This window comes from Neopelma chrysocephalum, unplaced genomic scaffold (genome assembly GCF_003984885.1).
Source record: "Neopelma chrysocephalum unplaced genomic scaffold, ASM398488v2 Primary Assembly neopelma1_26, whole genome shotgun sequence".
NCBI classification, from domain to species: Eukaryota; Metazoa; Chordata; class Aves; order Passeriformes; family Pipridae; genus Neopelma; species Neopelma chrysocephalum.
This window is the reverse complement of record NW_020897695.1, coordinates 2,093,444-2,114,598: the sequence shown is the minus strand read 5'-3', so window position 1 is coordinate 2,114,598 and position 21,155 is coordinate 2,093,444. Positions and strand designations below refer to the sequence as shown.

General features: G+C 41.0%; 1 protein-coding gene across 6 annotated transcripts in view; it reads right to left on the bottom strand.

Annotated features, from left to right (window-relative positions):
* The window catches only part of CREB5 (cAMP responsive element binding protein 5), a 256,578-nt gene extending 235,967 nt beyond the window's left edge, over positions 1-20,611 (bottom strand). The window contains exons 1-4 of one of the 6 annotated variants that reach the window (XM_027675303.1): positions 20,533-20,596; positions 19,478-19,582; positions 19,280-19,334; positions 16,415-16,473 (exon numbers count right to left, since the gene is read on the bottom strand). In XM_027675303.1, the coding sequence (XP_027531104.1) occupies positions 16,415-16,473; positions 19,280-19,334; positions 19,478-19,480 (117 nt within the window). In that variant the 5' untranslated portion in view covers positions 19,481-19,582; positions 20,533-20,596. Of the gene's footprint in view, positions 1-16,414; positions 16,474-19,279; positions 19,335-19,477; positions 19,583-20,532 lie in introns of all 6 variants that reach the window. The other 5 variants (XM_027675304.1, XM_027675305.1, XM_027675311.1 and 2 more) reach the window with 5 other exon arrangements.
* Positions 20,612-21,155: the final 544 nt, after the last annotated feature.

Genomic DNA, 21,155 nt, shown 5'->3' with positions numbered 1-21,155 from the left:
AAGCCTGGAAGTCAAAGTCCAGATAGTAAAAACAGGCAAAGGAAGACTAAAAACAAAAATAAAATAAAAATAAAAGAGGATGGCAAATTGAGAAGGATCTAGTGGCTAAGACAGACTAGAGAAATCTCAGCACTTCACTCCCAAGCCCACTCACCAGTCATAAGTGAGCAACAACCCTGCCTCCCCCAGATAAACAAAATAACCCAAACTCACTTGTGAGATAGCCCAAGGGTCTACAGCTCATGGATATGCTTTATATGCACCTGGACTTAGTGACAGTCAAAGCTGCAGTACCCCTTTAATTAGTCGTCTCACTAAAAGTAGTTTCTCTTAGCAACACGCTGTCCACTCATGTAATACGCAGAATATCATACATGAAATACCCACATACTCAGTAGTGGCCACTGCCCCTTCTCAGCAGGAGTCCCTCTCCAGTTTCCCAGTAGTATGTTTTGTACCAAAGGGGAGAGTTATAAAACAAAAGGTTTTCTCTCACAGTTGTCCTTGTTGTAGCCAAATGCATTACCATCATAGACCTTCTAGCAACTGGGAAATCTATTACAAACACTGGAATCATTACTCCCCTGTATGTACTGTACATGCCGTACTCATTGGTATACATTTACTTACACACTTCTGTATGTAAATAAATCTATTTCCTATAATAAAGTGACCAATTATACCTTTTCTTGTGCATTGCTAGAATATAACTTAAAGGTCTTGCACTAAACCGCAGGTATCACTGTGCAGCGCCTGTGTTACTGGTGTGTATGGCAGTACATGTCGTGAAAAAATACTGTGCAAAGAAAATAAATATTACCAATAAAAGGGCTCACTACAATTGCATAAAGCTTTTCATAGACTGAAATCTGGCCTGCAGCAGTACATAGGTCTTAAAATGTCTTCTCACTGACTGAGCGCCTACAGCTCCAGCTGACAATAGTGAGAGCACTGTGCACACAACACAGTATCTTCAATTTTCATTCATGTGCCCGGCTTCACTTTGAAGTCTCACATTCACAGTTAACAATTTTACATGTATGCTAAGTAAATAACATTACCAAAAGTACATTCATGCATATACATAGCCTGCTATAATGTCAGATACATATTCCATGTTCAAACAGGACATAGAAAGAAGATATGAAGAATTACTTCACAAAAAATATTAAATTCCCTTTGTCTCACTAGGAAAAATTTTCAATCTGGGCCAGCTGTTAGGAATGTAATTAGACTTAAACGAAGATGTTACATGCTTCAGAAGAGCAGTTATGCAAACGCCAGTTATAGGCTGATTCCAGCAAGTCCTCTTTGCAGGAAGCCTAGACTGTACCTCACCAGAGCTACTTCGGAGAAAGGCTTCCAACACTGAGCAAGTGGGTGGCAGATTTACAAGCTGCAATCTCTTGACATGAATGAATAACCTAACTTTACACCAGTGGAGAATATGACCTCCTCTCTATCCCATGTATTTCTCCCTCCCTCTTCTCCAGAGCTGAACCCTGCTAACAGAGTGGAGTAACTGCAGCAGGTAATTACATGTTATTAGATTTGCATTAGACTGAGTAGCTATTCAGTAAATTAGTATGTGATGTTAACTAAACCTATTCAGTTGAAGAACACAAGAATCAACCTCAAAGTTGCAATTAACAAATTATTCCTAACAGGTGTCACTTACAGTGTAAGTCAGGCTATCATTTTTCTATAATTCACCAGGAAAATGCTGGCTTCTTCCATACAGTAAACGCAATTTAAGCAGATGATATGTTCTCAAAAGGCATGAGACCTATACTTAAATAAATCAATGTTGTTGGATGGGAAGTCTTACACTGAAAGTCAGTGGAATTTGTGGAACCTCTCCTTAAGATTTAGGAATGATTTACAACTATGCTGAGAGAACAAGCCCAAGATCTAAATCTTGCTGATTAAACTCCATGCACTCCTGGGGAAAAAAAACCAGCTCTATACAGAACAGTCACTGACACCTACAATGTTCAGTTTTTTAAAGAGTAGCATATTAGCACAAAAATACTGGGATCCCTGTTAATGCAAACAGTGTTTTTATTGCCCCATAGTAGAAACACATCAATTCATTGGCTTTTAATCTCGATCTTGCAAACAGTCGGTGCTCTGAGTAGCTCCCCTGCTCTTCAGAGAGATTTATGTCCGTCTGATGTCGAGTCCCCTGGGTTACTGCATGCTCGAACACATGAAACAAACTGATAGATGAGAGCTTGCTTTAGACCAAACATCTCTGCAGAAAGAATAGACAGAATGGATTGAAAATGTACACAGCAGAAAAATGCCCCGAGTTCTTAACGTGAACTCAACAGCTCTCTTTATAAACCCCCTTTTCATCAGGGTTTTGTTCAGTGAGCAGGAAACATTTGCCTCTGAAGCGACGTGGGTCAGCTTTTGCGCGTGTTACTGCGTGTGTACCCCGTGGCACCCTGGGTGAGCCCATCCATCCATCCATCTATCCATGCATCCCCACGAACTGCCGGTGCCCGGGAGCGGGCACGGCGCCGCCAGAGCCGCTGCCCGGGCGGAGTCGTGGCGGGGCCGGTGGATCCCCGCCCCTTCCCGCCGCCAGGCGCGGGCTGGCAGCAGCCTCTGCTGGCGAGCGGGAGCAGGGAGAGGGCCTGGGAATCCGGCGCCGGGAATCCGACTCGCGTTTAATGCCGAGCCGCGCTACGCCAACCGCAGCTGAGCATCAATTCGTCTGAGAGGGAGGCTTACAACACCATTAAGCACTGGAAAACGCCCGCTCGCAATTTTGGCAAAGCCCTCTAGTATTTTCCTTGGAAGTGCTCTGATTTTTCTTCCCTCCGACTATTTAGAAAACTATGCAAAAAGTTCCTCCAGGTTTTCAAACTTTTATCTAAAGAAGCCTGTAAAAGGTAACCAAAAGCTATGTTTAGTGATGTGAAGAGGCACCACTGAAGTGCAGGCAGATGTGCATAGCCTGCAGTCAAAAGTCCAGATAACACAGACCACAAACTCGGACTTCTGCTGGATAGACTGCAACAAATTACAGCATATACATAGTAATGGTTTTTTACACAAACCATATAACTGAGAAGAAAAGCCCTCACACAGAGGAAGACAAGATGCACTCATTGTTTTGAGGCACAATACAGGACAAGAGCCTGCTAGAAGTTGCTAGAAAGTGAAGCCAATCCCTAACACCAACATACTCACTTGGTGTCTTAATTTGCTGGTAGAAGAGTTGCTGAGTGAAGATCATTTTCCAATTGATGTGATAAGTATAAACAATTTCAGCCTTCATTACCCACTATGTTTAGTTTTTCATGAGAGTATTTTTCCAAGCCTTTGGAAATGCAGAAATTACAAGTGTCTTAGAGCAGAGTCCCAGCTCAACAGTAGAAACAGCAGCAATCTTGTTTAATACCATACCGATTTACTGCAAGGTCTTTCATCCAGCTGGCACAGCAGAATCACCTAACCTGAATAACTTATTCCATAAGAAATCACAATCACTACACAACCAGGTAAAGAGGATGTTAAAAAATTAAAAGCATTTAATCATCTTGAAAGTAAATTTGTTCTAATGGGCAAAAAGTTAGAAATATAAACAACAGTACTATATTGTAAATTGTGTAACAATGTTTACAGCCAAAAAAGAACTTGTCTTTTGACACAAAAAACTTCACCAACTTCCTGATTGATCTGAACTCTCATTTTCCCTTTGCTTTGAAATTAAAGCCAAAGTTGTTCTGGAGTATTCTTTCATGATAAGAAAACCTACCTCATCTTATGGCAAATGAACTTTATCCTGGAGATGCGGGAGGGGCTAAGAACATCATGATTGGGAAATATCACATTTCCACACTTCTACCCTTCTTCCAATTCACCTGGGGCTGTTTCCTCCAAATTTTTTTCAGCAGCCTTAAGAAACAGAGCACAGGAGGCCACCAGAATATGCTGCTCTAGGAGCACAGAGCTGCTCATCACTTGAGCATGGTCTACCAGAAAGGAAAATCCTATCCTCCAGCTTATGAAGAAGGAATATTCACCCACCCACCACAAGTCCTACCACCACTGAATACCTCCAGAAATCTGCAAACACCTCTTCTGCACCATAAGCTGATCTTTCCTGTTAGAAACACTGTAGCATACCATGTTTAGACACAATTTTGATGATCTTAGAGTTGGGGGCATTCCCTGATACATGTGCCACAGCTTGTGCTCATGTAGGGAGCCCAGGGAAGACCGCTTACCAAGAAAGTTACAGGAAAAGGCAGGGCAAGGGATGTGCCTTCCCCTTATCCAGCAGGTACCAGTGAAGGGAGGAGAGATACATCCTCCTTATCAGGAGACGCATGAGTAGCAAAAGCTAACACAGCCCCAAACTCTTGATGAAGAGCCTCAGCCTCAGGTTCCAGGTTTCTGCTCCAGCTAATTCAAACCAAGCACATCGTCAAAAATTGCTTTAAAAAGCCGTACCCATGGAGACAAGCAAGCACCCAGCTAGGCCAAGCAGACTTCCCATTTCCAAGTTTGCAAAACTTAAAATTAAAGCGAACGTTTTGGAAAGAAAGCCTGTTTTTTGGACTCGTCATAGGTACATGTGGAGGAGAGAGAGCGAGCTGTGAGTTTCTCCACTGTTAACAAATCTGTAGCTGTGATTTGATCTGCTTAAAGTTAACTGTCACACAGGTACCTTACAGAAAATCTAAGATGCACTTAAATTGGTCTAAATCTTCCCAACCAAGTTATGCACAAACAAAAGCTAACAGTCAAGGGAGTTCATCTTCTCAATCATCACACTCACAAGGATTTATTGAGTCTTTTCCTTCTTTTCTTTGAACTCCTCTAAACTTCTTTGGCCTTTACCTTCCATTGCAACTACTTACTGTTTCTGTACTTACAGCTTCACAGTCTTTTACACTTAATAAGGGGTTTGGTAGTTCAGCAGAGAGACTGCCCAGCCACCAAATTTGGAGACTGGAGCAAAGCTGTGTGCCACCTACCACTTGGTTCAGGGAACTGATAAGCAGGAGTTTGGTTTTAAGTGATAGCTTGCCCATCACACAGAGGCTGTTGTCTTGCCTGAAGAAAACTAAAATCCATATAAATCCACCTTACAGCATTAATGTAACAAAAATGGGACACATACCATTTCTAACATTGATAATATTTGAAAATCATGAGTAAAAGGAAGCATAAAAGCATAAAAGGGAATAAAGAGAAAGAGACATCACCTTTTTTTCTTTTCTCCCTCACTACAGGCTCTGCTTTTTTTTTTCTTTTGGCAATTGTACATGGAATTCCACCTTTGTGGCTGGTCTGGGGGAAAAGTAAAATAAACAAACAAAGAAGGACATATACAAGCTTTTCAGACAGAATATAAATCAGATGTCATTCATCAACTGTGAGTTAACATATCATAGACAAAATAGGATAGTAATTTCTTTCTATTCTGGCAGCACCTTACTTTGGTGGTTGGAACTTAAAATGCACAAAGCACTAAATTTGTGTTAAGACTTAGGTTTACTGCAAAAGTTCAACAGTTTCTAGCAGGGATGGATTCCACCTGTGGATGATGACTTTATGCCTTTTTTCAGAGCCTCCACAAAACCAGAAGGCTTTGGGAAAGAAGCAGATTTCACCCACTGTTCGCTAGTCTGATCCTGGTCCTACACCACCTCCTGCCTCCAAAGTCTCCACTAGGTAATCTTTACATTTCTCACTCCAAAAACAGACCAGAAAACTGTCTGGCAGCTCTTCCATCTCTCTGTTAGTAAGGATTTGTATATCCCTCTCCTGGTCTGCCATGTTGATGCATCCAGCTGCCTCACAACCTCTTGGTCTCATTCTCTAGAGTTCAGTCTCAAAGAAACATTTTGCAAACACTTGCTCATCTCAGCAAGACCAGAGCCCTTAAAATTAAAAGCTGTATCCCATGGTTAAAGTTAACACCTAAAGTGAAGGCCAATTTGCTTGGTAAATTACTAAATCTCCAACTACAAAGAGTTTGAACCAAAGGGGAAGATGCAGTTAAAAATAAAATCAAAATTACACCACCACTACCACCACCCCACCAAAAAAAAAAAAAAGAAAAAAAGGATTTGTCTGTGTGCTGAAAAATAAAGAATGCGTTTGGAAAAAAGAAATATGCCAAACGCTCCTACAGGTAAATTCTTAGTGAATTAATTTTTGGAAGGTTGCTGACACAGGAAATAAGCAGAACATCAGGAACCACAACACTCCAAGGAAATCTCTTTTTCATCTTGCAGAAAGTTGTTTTGTCTTAGCAGTTTATATTTTAACCTCTATATGATCATACCAAAGAAAAAAGCATTATTTCTCTTCATTTTTCATTTTCTTATTTGAAGCAAAAATAATATACATTTCACATTTATAACCTGCTCTTCCTATATACCTTTTAATATTCTCAAGACAGTTGTTATGCCTAATTTTTGCAAAGAGCTCTACCCCAGCTGCCCAGGCCATACATGTACAGTAGTCATGGTGGCAATGGGCTCCCAGTAGGTAAATCAAATTTAAACTCTACTCTAAGACAAAGCATTTCAGGCACTGGCTGCATGTGCTTAATTGATAGACTCTGGACAGAAAGTGAAAGCCATGTTATCAACAAGTTAGCCTGGTTTTCAGTGTCTGGGGTTGAGAGGAAAAATCTTTATTGTTTATTGTTAAGCTCAGATAGTGGGGGTTTTTCCCTGTACTACAGCTATTTGCATATGAAAGGTATACCAGTAGTTTTTGTAAGAGTTACATGTACAGAAACCTTGAAGGAACACACTGTGGTAAGTAACTGATAGAACCAGACTAAAAATATCATCATCCTTCATTGGCAAAATCCCAGACTAAGATATTTCAAAGCTCCCTGGAAAGATTTTTCATTCATGTTTTAGAGGATGCATGCAGATAATTGACTAGACATTCATTTGAAATTGTATTCTCAATACTTCTGGGATCTGTCTAAACTCTCCTGAACAATTTCTCATCTTTTTAATTAATCTGGGAGAAAATATGTTTTGTCTCATTTCTAAGATTTTGTACATCAGCCAAAAGGATCATGTAGTTACTCTTTTGACTAAGTGAGATTTTGCAATCTGTTCTTTCAAATCAGAAAGAGGTAGATTTTGCATCTTAATTTGTTTAAAGAAACAGACAACACCAGCTCTCATTTAGAAGATCCTGAACTCTGACAGGAGGTGTAACCAAATTACCAATTCAACTCTTGCAGCAGCAAACATCATTAGCATTGGCCATGAAATTCAGTTAAATGGATCATACAGAAACTAACAGCCTGAAATCCCGTTACCCTTGAAGCTGACAGCAAAAACTCACAGATTCCAATGGGTGCATCAGTATGCTACAACCTTGACAAAGAACCTGGAGCTTTGTTATGCACGTAGTAACCACTTTCCCAAGGATGTATGTTACCTACATAGAGTCATATCCAGTCATAAACGTAATTTACTTTGTGCTGTAGAGGAGGTGGCTGAACTGATTTTCAGTGTTGCCAGAAGAGATGTACAAGCCACCAAGAGACTCTACAGCAGTCTTCTAATAATGCCTGCTTTTTACAGAGACTGACCTCTTTTCACCTTGTTAAAAGCGGTAAGTAGTAAGTAATAGATCTTGTCAAAGGTTACTCTGTAGAATAACCTCTGGAGATATTAGATAGAGGTGTCCAGAGAAATACCACAAAGGTGCTGACAAGGAAACCAAGGGGATTATGATTAGGAAGTGTGAATAAGCTAAGGTTTCAAACATACTCAGATTTTTGGTTAGAAATGCTGAAGTACAGGAAGGAAATGTTCTACATACCATCAAGCCACCAAAACACACACTTAAAAAGACAAGTTAAAGAGCCATCACATGGAGATTAAATACTACACATGATTTAAGAAAAGCAATTCCACAAAACTAGAATAAGCAAGAATTTCTTCCTCATCAAAACCCACTATGTCTCATGATAAAAAATGAGAAACTAATATGCTCAAAGCCAAAAAAAAAAAAAAAGCTGTACCTAGGAAACATTAATTGTTCCTTCAGCTTGTTTCTAATCCATCCTTGAATATTTAAATTAATCTAGCCCTTTATCAGAACTTCCATCAGATAATTCCCAATAAGATGTTTCCATTTAAGATATCCACATTTCCTGTAAAGAAGAAATAAATTTTAAAAAAACCTAAAAACCTAAGCCAGTAGCATAACTAAAAGAGACTATTTCTTCATTTTCTCTAAATTATGAATTTAACAATTATGCAATTATTTCATGGAAAAAAAGTCCAAGGTATTTCTGACAGCATTCTTAGTAGAAGACAGCCTCTACTAAATTTACTCTCAGCAAAGTTCCTGTACAAAGATGGTTTCTTTCAGCCAATTTTTTTCTGATCCCATCAGTTGATTGAGTCAATTTTGCACTGCCCTCCGGGGAAGGCAATCATCTTCTCTGTTCCAGTCAGATCAAAACAGATCAGACCAAGTCTTAGGAAATATTTGGGATGTATGGCCAACAAAAGGCCTCTACCCAGCCATTTGAAGTTTTCAACCAACACGGTTTTCTTTCCAGGAGCTTGTCCCCGTCTTACATGAACAAAATTATATTGTTCAGACAAGAAAGATAAAGAGACCCAAGCCCCCCAAACCAAGAGCAGACAAATAAAAACAGATAACATAAAAGTGTTTGCATCAACCTGAAAGACTATTCAATACAAAAAAAAATAAAAATCTCCGAAAGATGTAGTGCCCTATATCTTCCTTAATATAAATCAATCTTCAAAGGAGATGTATCTCATTTTGAAAAAATGTTGAAAGAGAGTATTTTGACTTTTTCACATATTTTCCTCTCCTTTTATTTTGGCTGAAGCTACTCACAAAATGTGAACACTTTCAGGCCTCCGTGCTTTGCAGTGAAGTACTTCGTGTCAAAGTCTTTGGTGAACAATTTTTGCCTCAGAAAATGTCACTAGCGTGGCTGCACAGGCCAGGTGTACTCCTCTCCAAAACTGCTGCTCACAGGGCACCTACCTTACCCCTGGCAACTGCTAATTGATTTAACTCAGGATTGAAAAGGTGAAGAGAAGAAGCCTGTGGCCCAACTGTCTTCTCTATGCAACGGTAAGGAAATCCCCTCTGTGCTAATTATGGGACTTAGAAAGAGACAGGAGGCTCTGTCAGGACCTTGCCAGTTTTGAGGCCATCTCATACACCATACTTGAGAGCACAGGTGGCTCCAAGCAGATTTGGTCATTAAATGGAGAAATAACTGGCATTTTAATGTGGGCACCAAAAAGATGATGCTTTTTTAGCATATATTTTGAGGATGATTAGTAGGAAGGTACTGGGTATGTGCAGAAAGTGCTATTCACAGAATTACAAAAGGCTAAAAAAAAGTCCTAGAGTATGTAGGACTGGTTGCCAGATTGCAGACTTGGTTTTGCTCTTAAAATTCTGTGATGTGAGGCTACAAACAATTGATATTTTACAAAATGTGTTCTCCATGCAATACCTGCCCATTTCAGGTGCTACACTGCACTAACATCTCTGTAAATGTAAACAAGGGCAATTCACTGTCCAGTATTTTCTAGCAGTGGAGCCAAGTGAGACACTTGTTTTAAATCTTGCTTGGGATTTCTGAAAGCACCTGAACCCTGATGGCTGCAATTTTGCTAGTGGGGAGAGGCGTGAGATGGATCTCACTGCCACAGTCACACCCGCCGTGCACTGCAGGCTGCCACACCATGCAACGTGGCCACAGGGCTCAGCAACACTCCCAATGCCACATCTTCCCCTGTTCAAAGAAGGCTGTTTCCTCAAAAGAAGAGATATAACAAGGAGCTCTGCATACACAGTATGTCAAACTGACCCTTACCTTGCAAGGCATCCTCAGTACCTTTGAAATCAACATAGCAAATATAAATTTAAAAAGAAAATCCGATCTATTTTCACGACTAGCTTGATGAAACAGTCATCATCCTATCTCTTACTGTCCTCATTATAAATTAATTTAGAATTAATTACAATGCTGAAAATATTTCTTCTAAGCTCATTCTGTCCCTAAAAATTTTCAGTCGGTTGAAAAGCTTTTGGCTGACACTGCACTGACTCAAAACTCTGAAATGAAAACTGGAAGACTGACAGCCTAGAAATAGGCTGTCTTAATATTTTGGAATAAGAACTTTTTGGCAAGAAAAATTGTATAGAATCAGACAGCATGAGAGAGAAAATAAAACATGTAACATTCTGACCGCTACAGAGGGAGCAATGTTTTCCAGAGTGTTTCCTTGTGTATCCTGCAAGCTGCAGTCAACTTAGATAATGCAGTAAGAGGTTCAAAGGTAAGGCCACAGTATAGCAGTAAAATAAACTATCTGGAACCTCTAAATTTTAGGGTATTATTAAGTTGGTTGACTCATCTGGGATTCATTGACTTTAACTGTTTCTGTTAAAAACAGCTCACCATAATTTTTCATTGAGGAACAAAAAAAAAAAGTTGGGGAGCATTCACATATCTGACAACTTATTTTTCACAGCACCTATTTGACTACACGTAGCTGCATTCATTAGTACCAAAGCTTTTTAATTTAACACTAGGGAATACAAAATCATTCTTGGTAATATTAAAGATCATTTTCAATAGAACAAAATAGGAAGCTGTCTCCCTATTTTGTGTAACGTAACAGAGGCCAGAAATGTTTTTCTCTGAAGCAGGATTTTTGTACCGTTAAGGTATATGCAGAACTCTTCATGTTGAAGGACTCATTGAAGGCTACAGAATTGGAATATATACTTTTTTAGCTCTCTGTTGAAGAGATGGAGCATATCTCAACCTTTAACAAAAAGAGCTTTTCTCCCAAGAACTTGCTAGCAGTTTGAATTAATAAGGAATTTAGTTTCATGTCAGCAGTTTTACTAAACTTTGGAGAAAAAGGACACAATGCCAGTAGTCCTGAGTGCCCTCAATGCCCATTGACTTCAATGGGAATTGAGATGGGTCCTCCTTTTGGTTGACACAGCACCTTGCAGAATTAGATCCAGTCCCCTTCCCTTCCTCCTAAGAATGTATTGTTTCCCACTAGCCATCTGATTTTTATTTTGCTTTGACCAGAGATGAAATTAATGTGGATGTTTTGGTGCTGACAACCTCCTTGTCAAATTATATAGTGACTTCTCATGCTAAAACTTGTTTGTTTTCACACCATCATCACTGATGATCTCAGCACAGCAGCACTCTGAGAATAATGGTTTAGTCAAACGCAAAGCCAGCAGAAGGAACATAAAACAATGTGTGCTTATATAGGGCCTACATAAATAGTGCTTTTTAAAAATGTTTGGCAATGAAATAATAGTTGTGGGTTTGTTTCATTTTTTTTTTAAATTAACCTCTGGATTGTTAAGGGTCCAGAGAACCTTTGCACACCAGAGTTGTTATAAAGGCCTAAAAATATTTGTTCTATCCTCTCATAAAAGATTATACACAGAAGTTGCCCATTGTGTGCCATTAGTAAACAACAGTGGGCCATACCCTCACTCCACACAGTTTCAGAGAAGTCAATGGATTTATATCAATTTCAAAAGTAACAGAGCTGACCTCACATATCCTGGGCCAAATGAAGAAAACTGGAAGCAAGCATACATGATTAGGGCTGAGGAAAGTGGGGGTTGTACACTGGACACTATCTATTTATCACTCTTTACAGTGTTTTTCTTCACCCAAAATTCCCTGTTGATTGCTATTTAAAAAAAAAAATCAGAGTAGCTCAGGCACTGATGCTATTCTTTCCCATTTCGCAAAGACTTTGTTCTCGTTCTCAGGTCAGCTTGGGAACTGTGCAAGATGCTGGAATGGCCTGGATCTTGCTTTCCAGTGCTGCAAACAAATACTCCAATTTATTAAAACTTCCGAGCTACACTGCCTCCCTACTTCTTTCCCCCTCTATCTATTTTTTTTTTCCAAAACTGAAAAGAAAACCCAAAAACTCCATAATAATAAATCATAACTGAAGTCTAAGGTGTTACTTCCAATTCACAGCTGCATCATTAAGAGTGAAAATGTACATCATATTTAGGAGCAGAATTATATCCTGCCATGTTTAACTGAAAATCTTGGTGGGCTTTTCATCTATGTTATGCAAGCCTGAGGCCTGAGTAGAGACTGTCACAGCCAAAGAGACACAGACAGATAGATGATGGAGAGTGCAGACTGCGCACCCACACATAAAGCGCGTGAGAGGAAGGAGAGTGCACGGAAGGAATATTAATTGAGCTGAAAATAAGTATTCCCAATATCCCCCTGCCCCCTTAAAAAGTAGCCACAAGATGAGGAAAGCTACAAACGTGTTCATCTTGGGGAAACAGCCGTCCTTAATGTGACATGTAAGGCTATTACTTTAATAATGGGATTTGCACAGCGCACAACTGATAGGCTACATTCAGAATAGACCCCGTGAATCTAATTTTCTTCTCAATGAGTGTTACTGCAGTTGGTAACTCCACATTTCAATAGAGTTGCTCCAGATTTGTATTGGGGTGAGTGGAGAACTAGGCTCTACTGCGATATTTTTTAAATCCACAAGAATGTAATTCTCCTTACCCAGTCATAAAACCCATGGCTCTTTTGATGCTTTCTACTTTCATAGAAAATTATTTAGAGAAACTTCTCTTTAAAAGATTCTCATCAAAATAGTTAAATTACTGCTTTCTCTCACTTTTTGTGATAAACCATCAATTACTTCAATTTAACCTATTTTCAAGCTTGAGTCCATGAGCTGCTTTATTAGCACTGAAGAATGAAAGAACAGTATGGGAACTGTAGAAAGTGATTTAAGTTTTACATCATTCATTTTTTTCTCCCACTATCTTTTTTAAATACTTTTCCGTTGCACATCCAGTAAAAGAAACTTACACTGACTCTATTTAATAATGGGTATGAAACAACCTTTAAATGCTACACAGATACCCTTACAGATGTAGAAGTAAGAAAAGAAGAAAAATTCCTCAACTTGTTTTTAACTACAGAATCCCTTCTTTTCCATCATTTTGTGCACTCTCTAGAAAATAATCAAAGTCTCTACAGATGTTGATCTCGATCTCTTCAACCTTCGGAAAAAATATGCAAATGCCAACTCTCCCTCCAACCATGGCCAGCAAAAGGAGCTTTTTTTTTATGTTACAAAAAGGAAGTTGATGTGGTGGCTGAAATTGCGACAAACCCTTAATAAAGATTTCTTCTACCTAAATCATTCATTCAATAATTAAGTTAAACAACAGGTAATAAAAGACATTTCTGACGAGAGCAATTGGTGATCTTTTTTCTACTCCATTGCTCTACTTTTAGTTTCTTCAGGTTGTATTTTACAATCATCCCAAGAGAAGTTTCCTATACGTGAGGTCCTGGCAAGCCCAAATTTCTAATACAGACAGTGCCATTCCTGGACAGGCACAATTCCAGGCTTTTTGCGATCAGGTCACCTTTAGAGTTCCTGCTGGGTGCCTGAAAATATTTAGTGACAAACTCATTCACTGACCTAACCAGAAACAAAAGCAAGCTCAGATTTAACCAACTGGCTAAAATTAATTCAGAGTAGCACCCGTGGAGGTATGATTTACTACTACAGAATCATAGAATCGTTTAGGTTAGAAAAGTCCCTTAAGATCATCAAGTTCAGCCGTTAACCCAGCACTGCCAAATCCACTACAAAACCATGTCCCCAACTGCCACATCTACACATCTTGTAATTACCTCCAGGGATGGTGACTCAACCATTTTCCTGGGCAGCCTGTTCCAATGCTTGACAACCCTTTTGATGAAGAAATTTTTCCTAATATCCAATCTAAACCCCTCCTGGCACAACTTGAAGCCATTTGTAATTTGTAGCTCCTTACCTAGCAACGGACTATTGCTGTTGAATAAAAGTTTTTTAAAAAGTTAAGTGAGAGGTATATTTGGACTGTGAACGATGGTAAACTAGTTCACCCATGACAGAATTACTGGCAGTTGGTTTGCAGCATCAATACATGACCAAGTGACCTACTAATATCATCATCCATATCTTTGAGTGTTTACTTAGGCAGAATACTACTCTGCAGGTAGTATTTTCAGCACTCCAGAACTGAAAGATTTAAAGGACAATTAAAATAAAAAAGAGAGAGAGTACAATACGGTAAAATCTTAATTTAGTGCTTACTGTTGTAGCCACTTCATAGAATGCATCCTAAACCCAATCTCAGATTACATTTACTGTGCTACAGAGCCCCCTGAGTTGAGCATCACATATTATTTAGCATTCCTTCCATTTGGCTGGGAGGAAAAAAAATCAGATATTAAATCTACAAGCCACCGGTCCAGGTTAATTTCCCAGAGAAGTCAAATTAACTTCTCAGTACTTGCAAACAGATAAGAAAAGGGTGGTGATGAACAACACTCTTTTATATGCAATAAAAGAGTAACTGAAAGCACAAGCCCACGAAGTAAATAGGCAAAAAGGCAGCTTCCTCTAAATGAGAAAAATCAGCCTAATTAAATACATTTCTCTGTATTAAAGTTAGGCAGTGTATTTAAGGATGACTAGTTTAAACTCAATACATCCCTGGACAAAAAACTTTAAAACACACAAACATACTGAGATTGGCACTTCAACTGCATTGAAATGTTCATTGAGTGGTGGCACCCAAAGACAAGGAAAGAAATTGAGATGAGACTAAAGCAAGCTGTTTGAGAAAACACTGCAGACGTTAAAAAGGCAATAGAAGTTATTTGTAGAGTTTATGTGGGGTAGAAAGATGCAGGTGAGATCAAACCACGTCCGTTAGCTCCTGAGCTAACAGAGGTCTCAGTACCCTAGTAAGAGCAATGAAAACATTCAGAGCCAAAGAAAAGCAGAATCAGCTAGCAAAGGTAATAGAGGCTTTGTAGTACTTTTTCCCAATTAATTTCAAATCTCATTCCTTCTGTCTTCTTCTAAAGACATTGCCGTTTTTATCACCCGTTAAGTGGATCTGCACCCCACACCTTCAAATCACCTTACGTGGCAGGGTGGCATGACAGCGACATGAGCTGGCTCAAAGGATGAGATTATTAAAATGGCACACCTAGACAAACACTGCTGATGACAGCGTTTCAAGTTGTGTGTGAGACTGACTTCTTGAACAAGCTCTCAAAAAAATATAAGATGGAAACAAGAACCAAAAGCAAAACATCTTTTAAGCTAAGGAAATTGTTGTAAGCTTTCAATGTTTTACTTCAAAAATCCTACAGCCTTCAGCGAAATCCTTAGAAAATCTCTTTTTGTTTATGAAATAGCATTTGATATCACAATCTAGAAACTTACAAACCAGTGCAACCAACCCTTTCCAAACTCTCTAAGGGCAAATAACAGTTGCATTTCCCATGCAATGGCTAATGAAAAAAAAAAAGCTGACTCTTGGTAATTTTAATTACAGAGTAAAATAACATCTTAGTGAAAAATAGTAGAGGAACTATTATTTTAAAGTTTCAGGATTGTCCCTTCACCATGAGCCGTAATAAGAGCAAAACAATCAATACACAAACCAATACAACAGTTCCTTGGATGTAAAAAGACACAACAGCTTATCTGCTTCAACAAGTCCTTTTATCGCATCAGCAAAACAATTATTTTATGTATGTCATATTGTGCTTGTTATGTACACCTGGGACAATTTAAATGATTTATTTGATTGTATGTGTAACCAAAAAAAAAAAATTTATTTCCATAACAGGATTTTGGTTTTACGTGTTAAGCTATTTTCTGTACTTACTGCTATAATGTCGCTACTGTTAAAATAGAGCATGATAAGATGTTGTCTGAGATAACTGTTTTGTCTGTGTCAGAGAATACTACACCTTAAGAATTTTAAATTAGCATAGTAATATGAGTTTTGGTAAGAGGAAAAAATGTTTTCATAGTTCTTATTCCAAACTGTTGCTTTAAATTTATGATCAACTTTGATCATTTCTCAAGGCGGAGAAACGCAGAAGCCTTAAAAATCCTTTTTAGGGCTAGAGGCCTAAAAGATCTGGAGCATTATATATTGCAGAGCAGAATATATCATATACTTAGAAATAAGGGGGTTTTTTTCAGAGGTTAAATAGCATGCAGCACAGAGAGAGGGCAAATCAACAAAAATCGTTTTGAAATACTGCAGAGTGACCTGCCAAGCTGTCTGATCAGTCCTGGAGTCAGTATTTATGACTGACAGAATCTCAAAGCATTTTAAATATTTCCACCAGGACTCCTATGTATTCATATCAATGAGAAGTAATACATGAATTAAGATTAGGCCAAATAGGCTAGCTTAATTATATATGCCTACCATTAACTTGGTTAGTATGTGATCACCAAAACCACATCAAAGCAAAAGAATCATCTGGACCTATGAAGAAGAATTGAAATACCTGTTGGTTTATACATCTATCTGTGTTTCCAGCGACTGCGTCTGATGAGTAGAGTATTCCTGTAATGAGTTACAAGAAAAATCAGTGTTTGTGGGCCTTGAGAAAAAAATACCAGTTTGTTCCAATAATAAATCATACGGTCCTTAAGAATAATTTAAAAAAATGTTTTAAGCAGAAACAGTTTTGCTCTTCTTCTATTGCAAAATCTTGTTCAGAAATAGTTTTCTCATAATAAAGAGTTTATAAGAAAGACAGTCACTGAAATTATAATTAAGCTCAAAAGACAGCTAATAATACATTAACATAGGTATAAGTCCTCAAAGCAACAGGTTTATAGGAAATCCAGAAAGTTAATTAACAGCAGAAATTAGAGACACAGGATAACAAAAGAGTAAAGTCCTTGATTAAATAAATTGTTTTAAAAGCAACAACAACCTTGCAAGAGCTCCTCCAATATTTAAGATCCTCGTGCCTTGATTAAGGGCACAGAGACAGGTTTTTAAAGGGAGCCACGAGCAGACAACTTAATAACCCAGTTTCAAATCATCCTGCAAGACTTACTGAGCTCAGAGATTCTGCCCACACAGAGCTGAAAGATTTAGTACGTAAAAGCTACCTTCTGAAGGCATTGGGAGATTGCCTCTCTCTTATCAACTCCAGAGTGAACTCTAGCTCTCACTGTAACAGTCTTTTACAGGAGATTCCTAGGCAGTGCACAGGATATGTGTAAATGATTGCAGCACATTTTAGATTCTCAAAGTGAAGATGTGAACATCAAATTAAAAAAGCACCTATTACTCTTTATCTGTGTAAGTCATTTTGGTAAATGGTGATATAAATGAAATGGCATATACAATCTCACTTCTACCTTTTCTTTAAATAAGACATTCACCGGGTTAAATTAGCAGAGTTAGAGTTTGATAAATTGAAGCTGAACTATAAATGGGTGTTTTGGTGAGGGGAAAAGGTTTCTGCTTGTTCTAAATGTGTAAACGTTTTAAACTATTGCAATTTTAATCCTGGAAAAGTGCCATCCAATATTCTAGACTGGCAACAACGCTTATTGCCTTTTTTATATGCTATTACAAAACTTTTTGATTTTAAGCACTAGTCTGACTATTCCTAAGAGTCTCCAATTAAAGATGTAACAATAGGAGATTACAGCAGTTTCTTTTTATGCCATAAGTTCATTATTTCTATTTCCTGTTACACTCAAGTGTTTCATTTAAAGTTTTGAAACTTTGATGATCTCCGCAGATGAAACCAAAAATAAATCCCCTGTAAACTAACGTGACAGAGGAAACATCCCCAAGTCTATCGACAGCAGTAGATACCAGTTCTTCATAATACATGCATGATAAAGCGTAATGAGAAATCCCTGGTTAGTTATCATAAAAACAGGCTTCTTACCAAAATCTGTAGGGTACAGTCAAGTCCAAGTTGTTTCATTCAACCACCACACCAACTGTTTTTTCTTTTAAGTGACTTTTAAAAAAAAACAACTCTCACTTTGCCAGAGATAGATGGGGGAAAAACTCCCGAGAGCTTTTAGACTTCATTAATTAAGGCTATCAGAGCTGTACTTCATCTAAGCAGTAAAAAACAGTTCAATCAAGAGTTATGTCCCAAGCTGTAGCTATTTGCCCTTCTCTCATTCTCTTCTTCTTTCTCTCACCATTTCTTTCAGTAAATGAGACTAATTTTTCCAATAGCCTTAAACTCCCTAGATTAACTGACATGGAAAATGTGACTACAAACTCATAGCACTTTCTAGCCTCCAACCCAGCACAGAATCAACTTTGTTGTAAGTGTTGAAGGACACCTAGCAAGCTGCTACTTGCTAAGTTCATAACCCAGGAGTATATACTCACAGAGATCAGGACTGCGCCATCTAGTTAGCTGCTCTGCCTGTTGGGAGCAGATGCCTCAGGGATGCAGGGCTTTAGCACTTGGGAATGTTCAGTTTCTTACAGATTCAATTGTGGCAGGGGTTTTTTTAATAAAATATCGCTACCGAGATAATCCACATCTAGTGGATATGGGAAAATTTAGGCTATAATAGCGCAGCAAACTTCTACATCCATCTTTGATTTACAAGATAAAAGCAACTTTTAAATTAAAGAGCCTTTCTGCTAATAGAGCTTATTATGCCAGAGACAGGAATGATTTTCCTAGAAAGTTGTCCCTGTGTGCATGCCTATTATCTTTGCTTTCCCCCTTCCACTAATGAGCATTTATCTAAAGAGCCTGTTAATCCTCTGATGTGTGCTTCTGGTCAGAGGTAACAGTTTGAATAAAACCACTAATCACTTATCACTAATCACTGATCATTAATCACAGTTTTCCCTAGTGCTTTGCGACCTGTACAGCTCCCTTTAGGATTAAGGAGTCACAAATAAGGATTTTAGCCATTTTTATAAAGAATTTTGAGCTTTTGATAGCAACAATCTCATTCACTACATGAAAGTTACACACTACTGAGCAAGGATTTTCACCACTGTACAATTTTATACTGAAAATAAACCATACATTTATGGAAGCATAACTCCTTCAGCAAAATCCCCACAAATTATGCTATGTTTTTGCATTCGGCTCTCACCTTCCACCTCTCAATTTTCTTTTAGTCCAGTTTCTAGATTATCTCTGCATGACAGTGTCTTACAAGAAAGTTTTCCGACACCACTGTTACTTGACACACTGCTGCTTGTCCAAATGACCAGACAGGGAAAGCCTAGTGCACGCCAGTGGGTGAGTATCCCTCCAAAAACTGCACACTCTCAAGGAAAGTCCAAAAAAGATGCTTCACAGTAACTATTACGCTTCTCTTCTAGCTTCAATTTCATCTAGCTAAGCACTGTTTCTTACTGATAATATATGGAAATCTTCTAATCTTCCTGCTTAAGTCACTTCCCACATCGTTCTGGATTAAAAAAAAAAAAGAACAAAAACCAAACAACATATGGACATTTCATTTTCCTTTATTCCTACCCCCATCTCTGAAACAACCTCTTTCTTTCCGATTGTAGAGCTAATATTGAGCCCTGGAGATGAGGGATCACTCACCATGCTTGGACATAAATAATAGAGGAGGCAGAGTTTAGCAAGTATTCCCTTTACACTCCTGCAGCTCTTATCGTCCTGAAAACTTCGCTGGGGGAAGAGAGACCCCTGTAAGAGAGGACAGTGGCGAGGGGACGCGAAGCTGGGGAGGGGGATGAGTGGAGCAGAGGGGCTGAGAAGGGTGAGCGAGACTGCAGAGAGGGGACCTTGTTAGCACTCCTCCCCTGCCCCGCACCCGACGGCATCAGAAAAGGAGTATCAGCCCCGCACCGGCCCGCAGCATGACGTAAGGGCCGGCAGCAGCCCGGCACCCGGGATGTCTCACGGGGAAGGCGGCCGCGCACCGCTCCGCGGCCACCGACGGCGGGTCCCGGCCCTCTGGGGATCCCGGGCGCCACCGCGAAACTTGTCTAGAAGTTTGGGGGCTGCGGGGAAAGGGGACGGCGGGGCAGCGCGCGAGCTGTCACCGCCGGGTGCCGCCGGGACACGCGGGGGCTGGAGCCGCCCGCAGCCGTCCATCCCGCCGCGGGCGCGGGGGCTCCGCGGCCCCTCCAACGGGAGCTGCCACCCGCCCGCTCCGCTCGGGGCAGCACGCAGCGGGGTGTTGCCTGCGCCCCGCGGCAGCCGCCGCATCCCACCCCAGCCCATCCCGGGAAGCAACACGCAGACTTCCCAAACTCCCCGAAGTGTGGGAGGGGAGTCCGGCTAACCCGCGGCTCGGTGACCCTGCGCTCCCGTCCCCTGCCGCCCTGCCTTGCTCTGCCCGACCCTCCGCGGGACTCGGGGGTCGCTCACGTCCCCTCTCCCCGAGCACGGCGGGGACGGGGGGGCGGCGGGATCCCCGCTGCCGGCAGTGGCGCGGCGGGGACTGGCGCTGCTGCCTCCGAAGCAGATGCGGTGGCGGAGGGAAGATCCCCTGCAGCCGCAGGCTGCCCCTTCCCCAGCCGCGCACCCCGGCACTGCTGCTCCGCTCCGCTCCATGCGGAGTGCACTGCGGGGTGCGCCGCGCGCCGCGCCGGGCGCCTTCCCGGGGTAGCCCTGTATTTTTAGGAACTTACCGCCCGGCGCGGCGGGGACGGGACCGGCAGCGCGGCCGGAGGAACCACGTTGGACTGAGGGACGGTTACAATACGTTCTATTTAGAGAAGCATTACATCACCCTCCGTGACGTCACGTGGGATTCCTGAACTTCTAAATCATTGCGGTCCGTGCCGGGCGGGGGGGGGAGAGGGGCGACCAGGAGCGCGGGGCGGGGGCGCGGCCTCGGGCGGTCCCGCCCCGCCGGGCGCGGGGCGGGGCGGGCGTGAGTCAGCCTGGAAACCGCGTCCCGCCCCCCGGGCAGCCGCGGCCGCGGGGTCTGGCACCGACACCCGGGGAGGAAGGGGCGCAGCCGGGCGGGGCAGCGGGCAGCCAGGGGGAGCCGGATCCCGATCCCCGGCCGTGCCGAGCTCCCACAGGCGCTGAGCCTCCGCCGAGCGGCAGCCGCGGGAGAGGCCCGCGGTCAGCCGGGACTCGACTCGTGCTGCCCCGAACTCTTTCGGCTTTTTTGTTTGGTTGTTTTTTTATCTAGGAAATCTCTAATAAGTAGCGCAGTGTCCGAGAAGGAGGGAAAGCTCTTTCCAAAGCTTCAGCCCTGCGGGTGTGCGCCGCTGTCCACCTGCTCAGGTGTGCTCGGTCCACG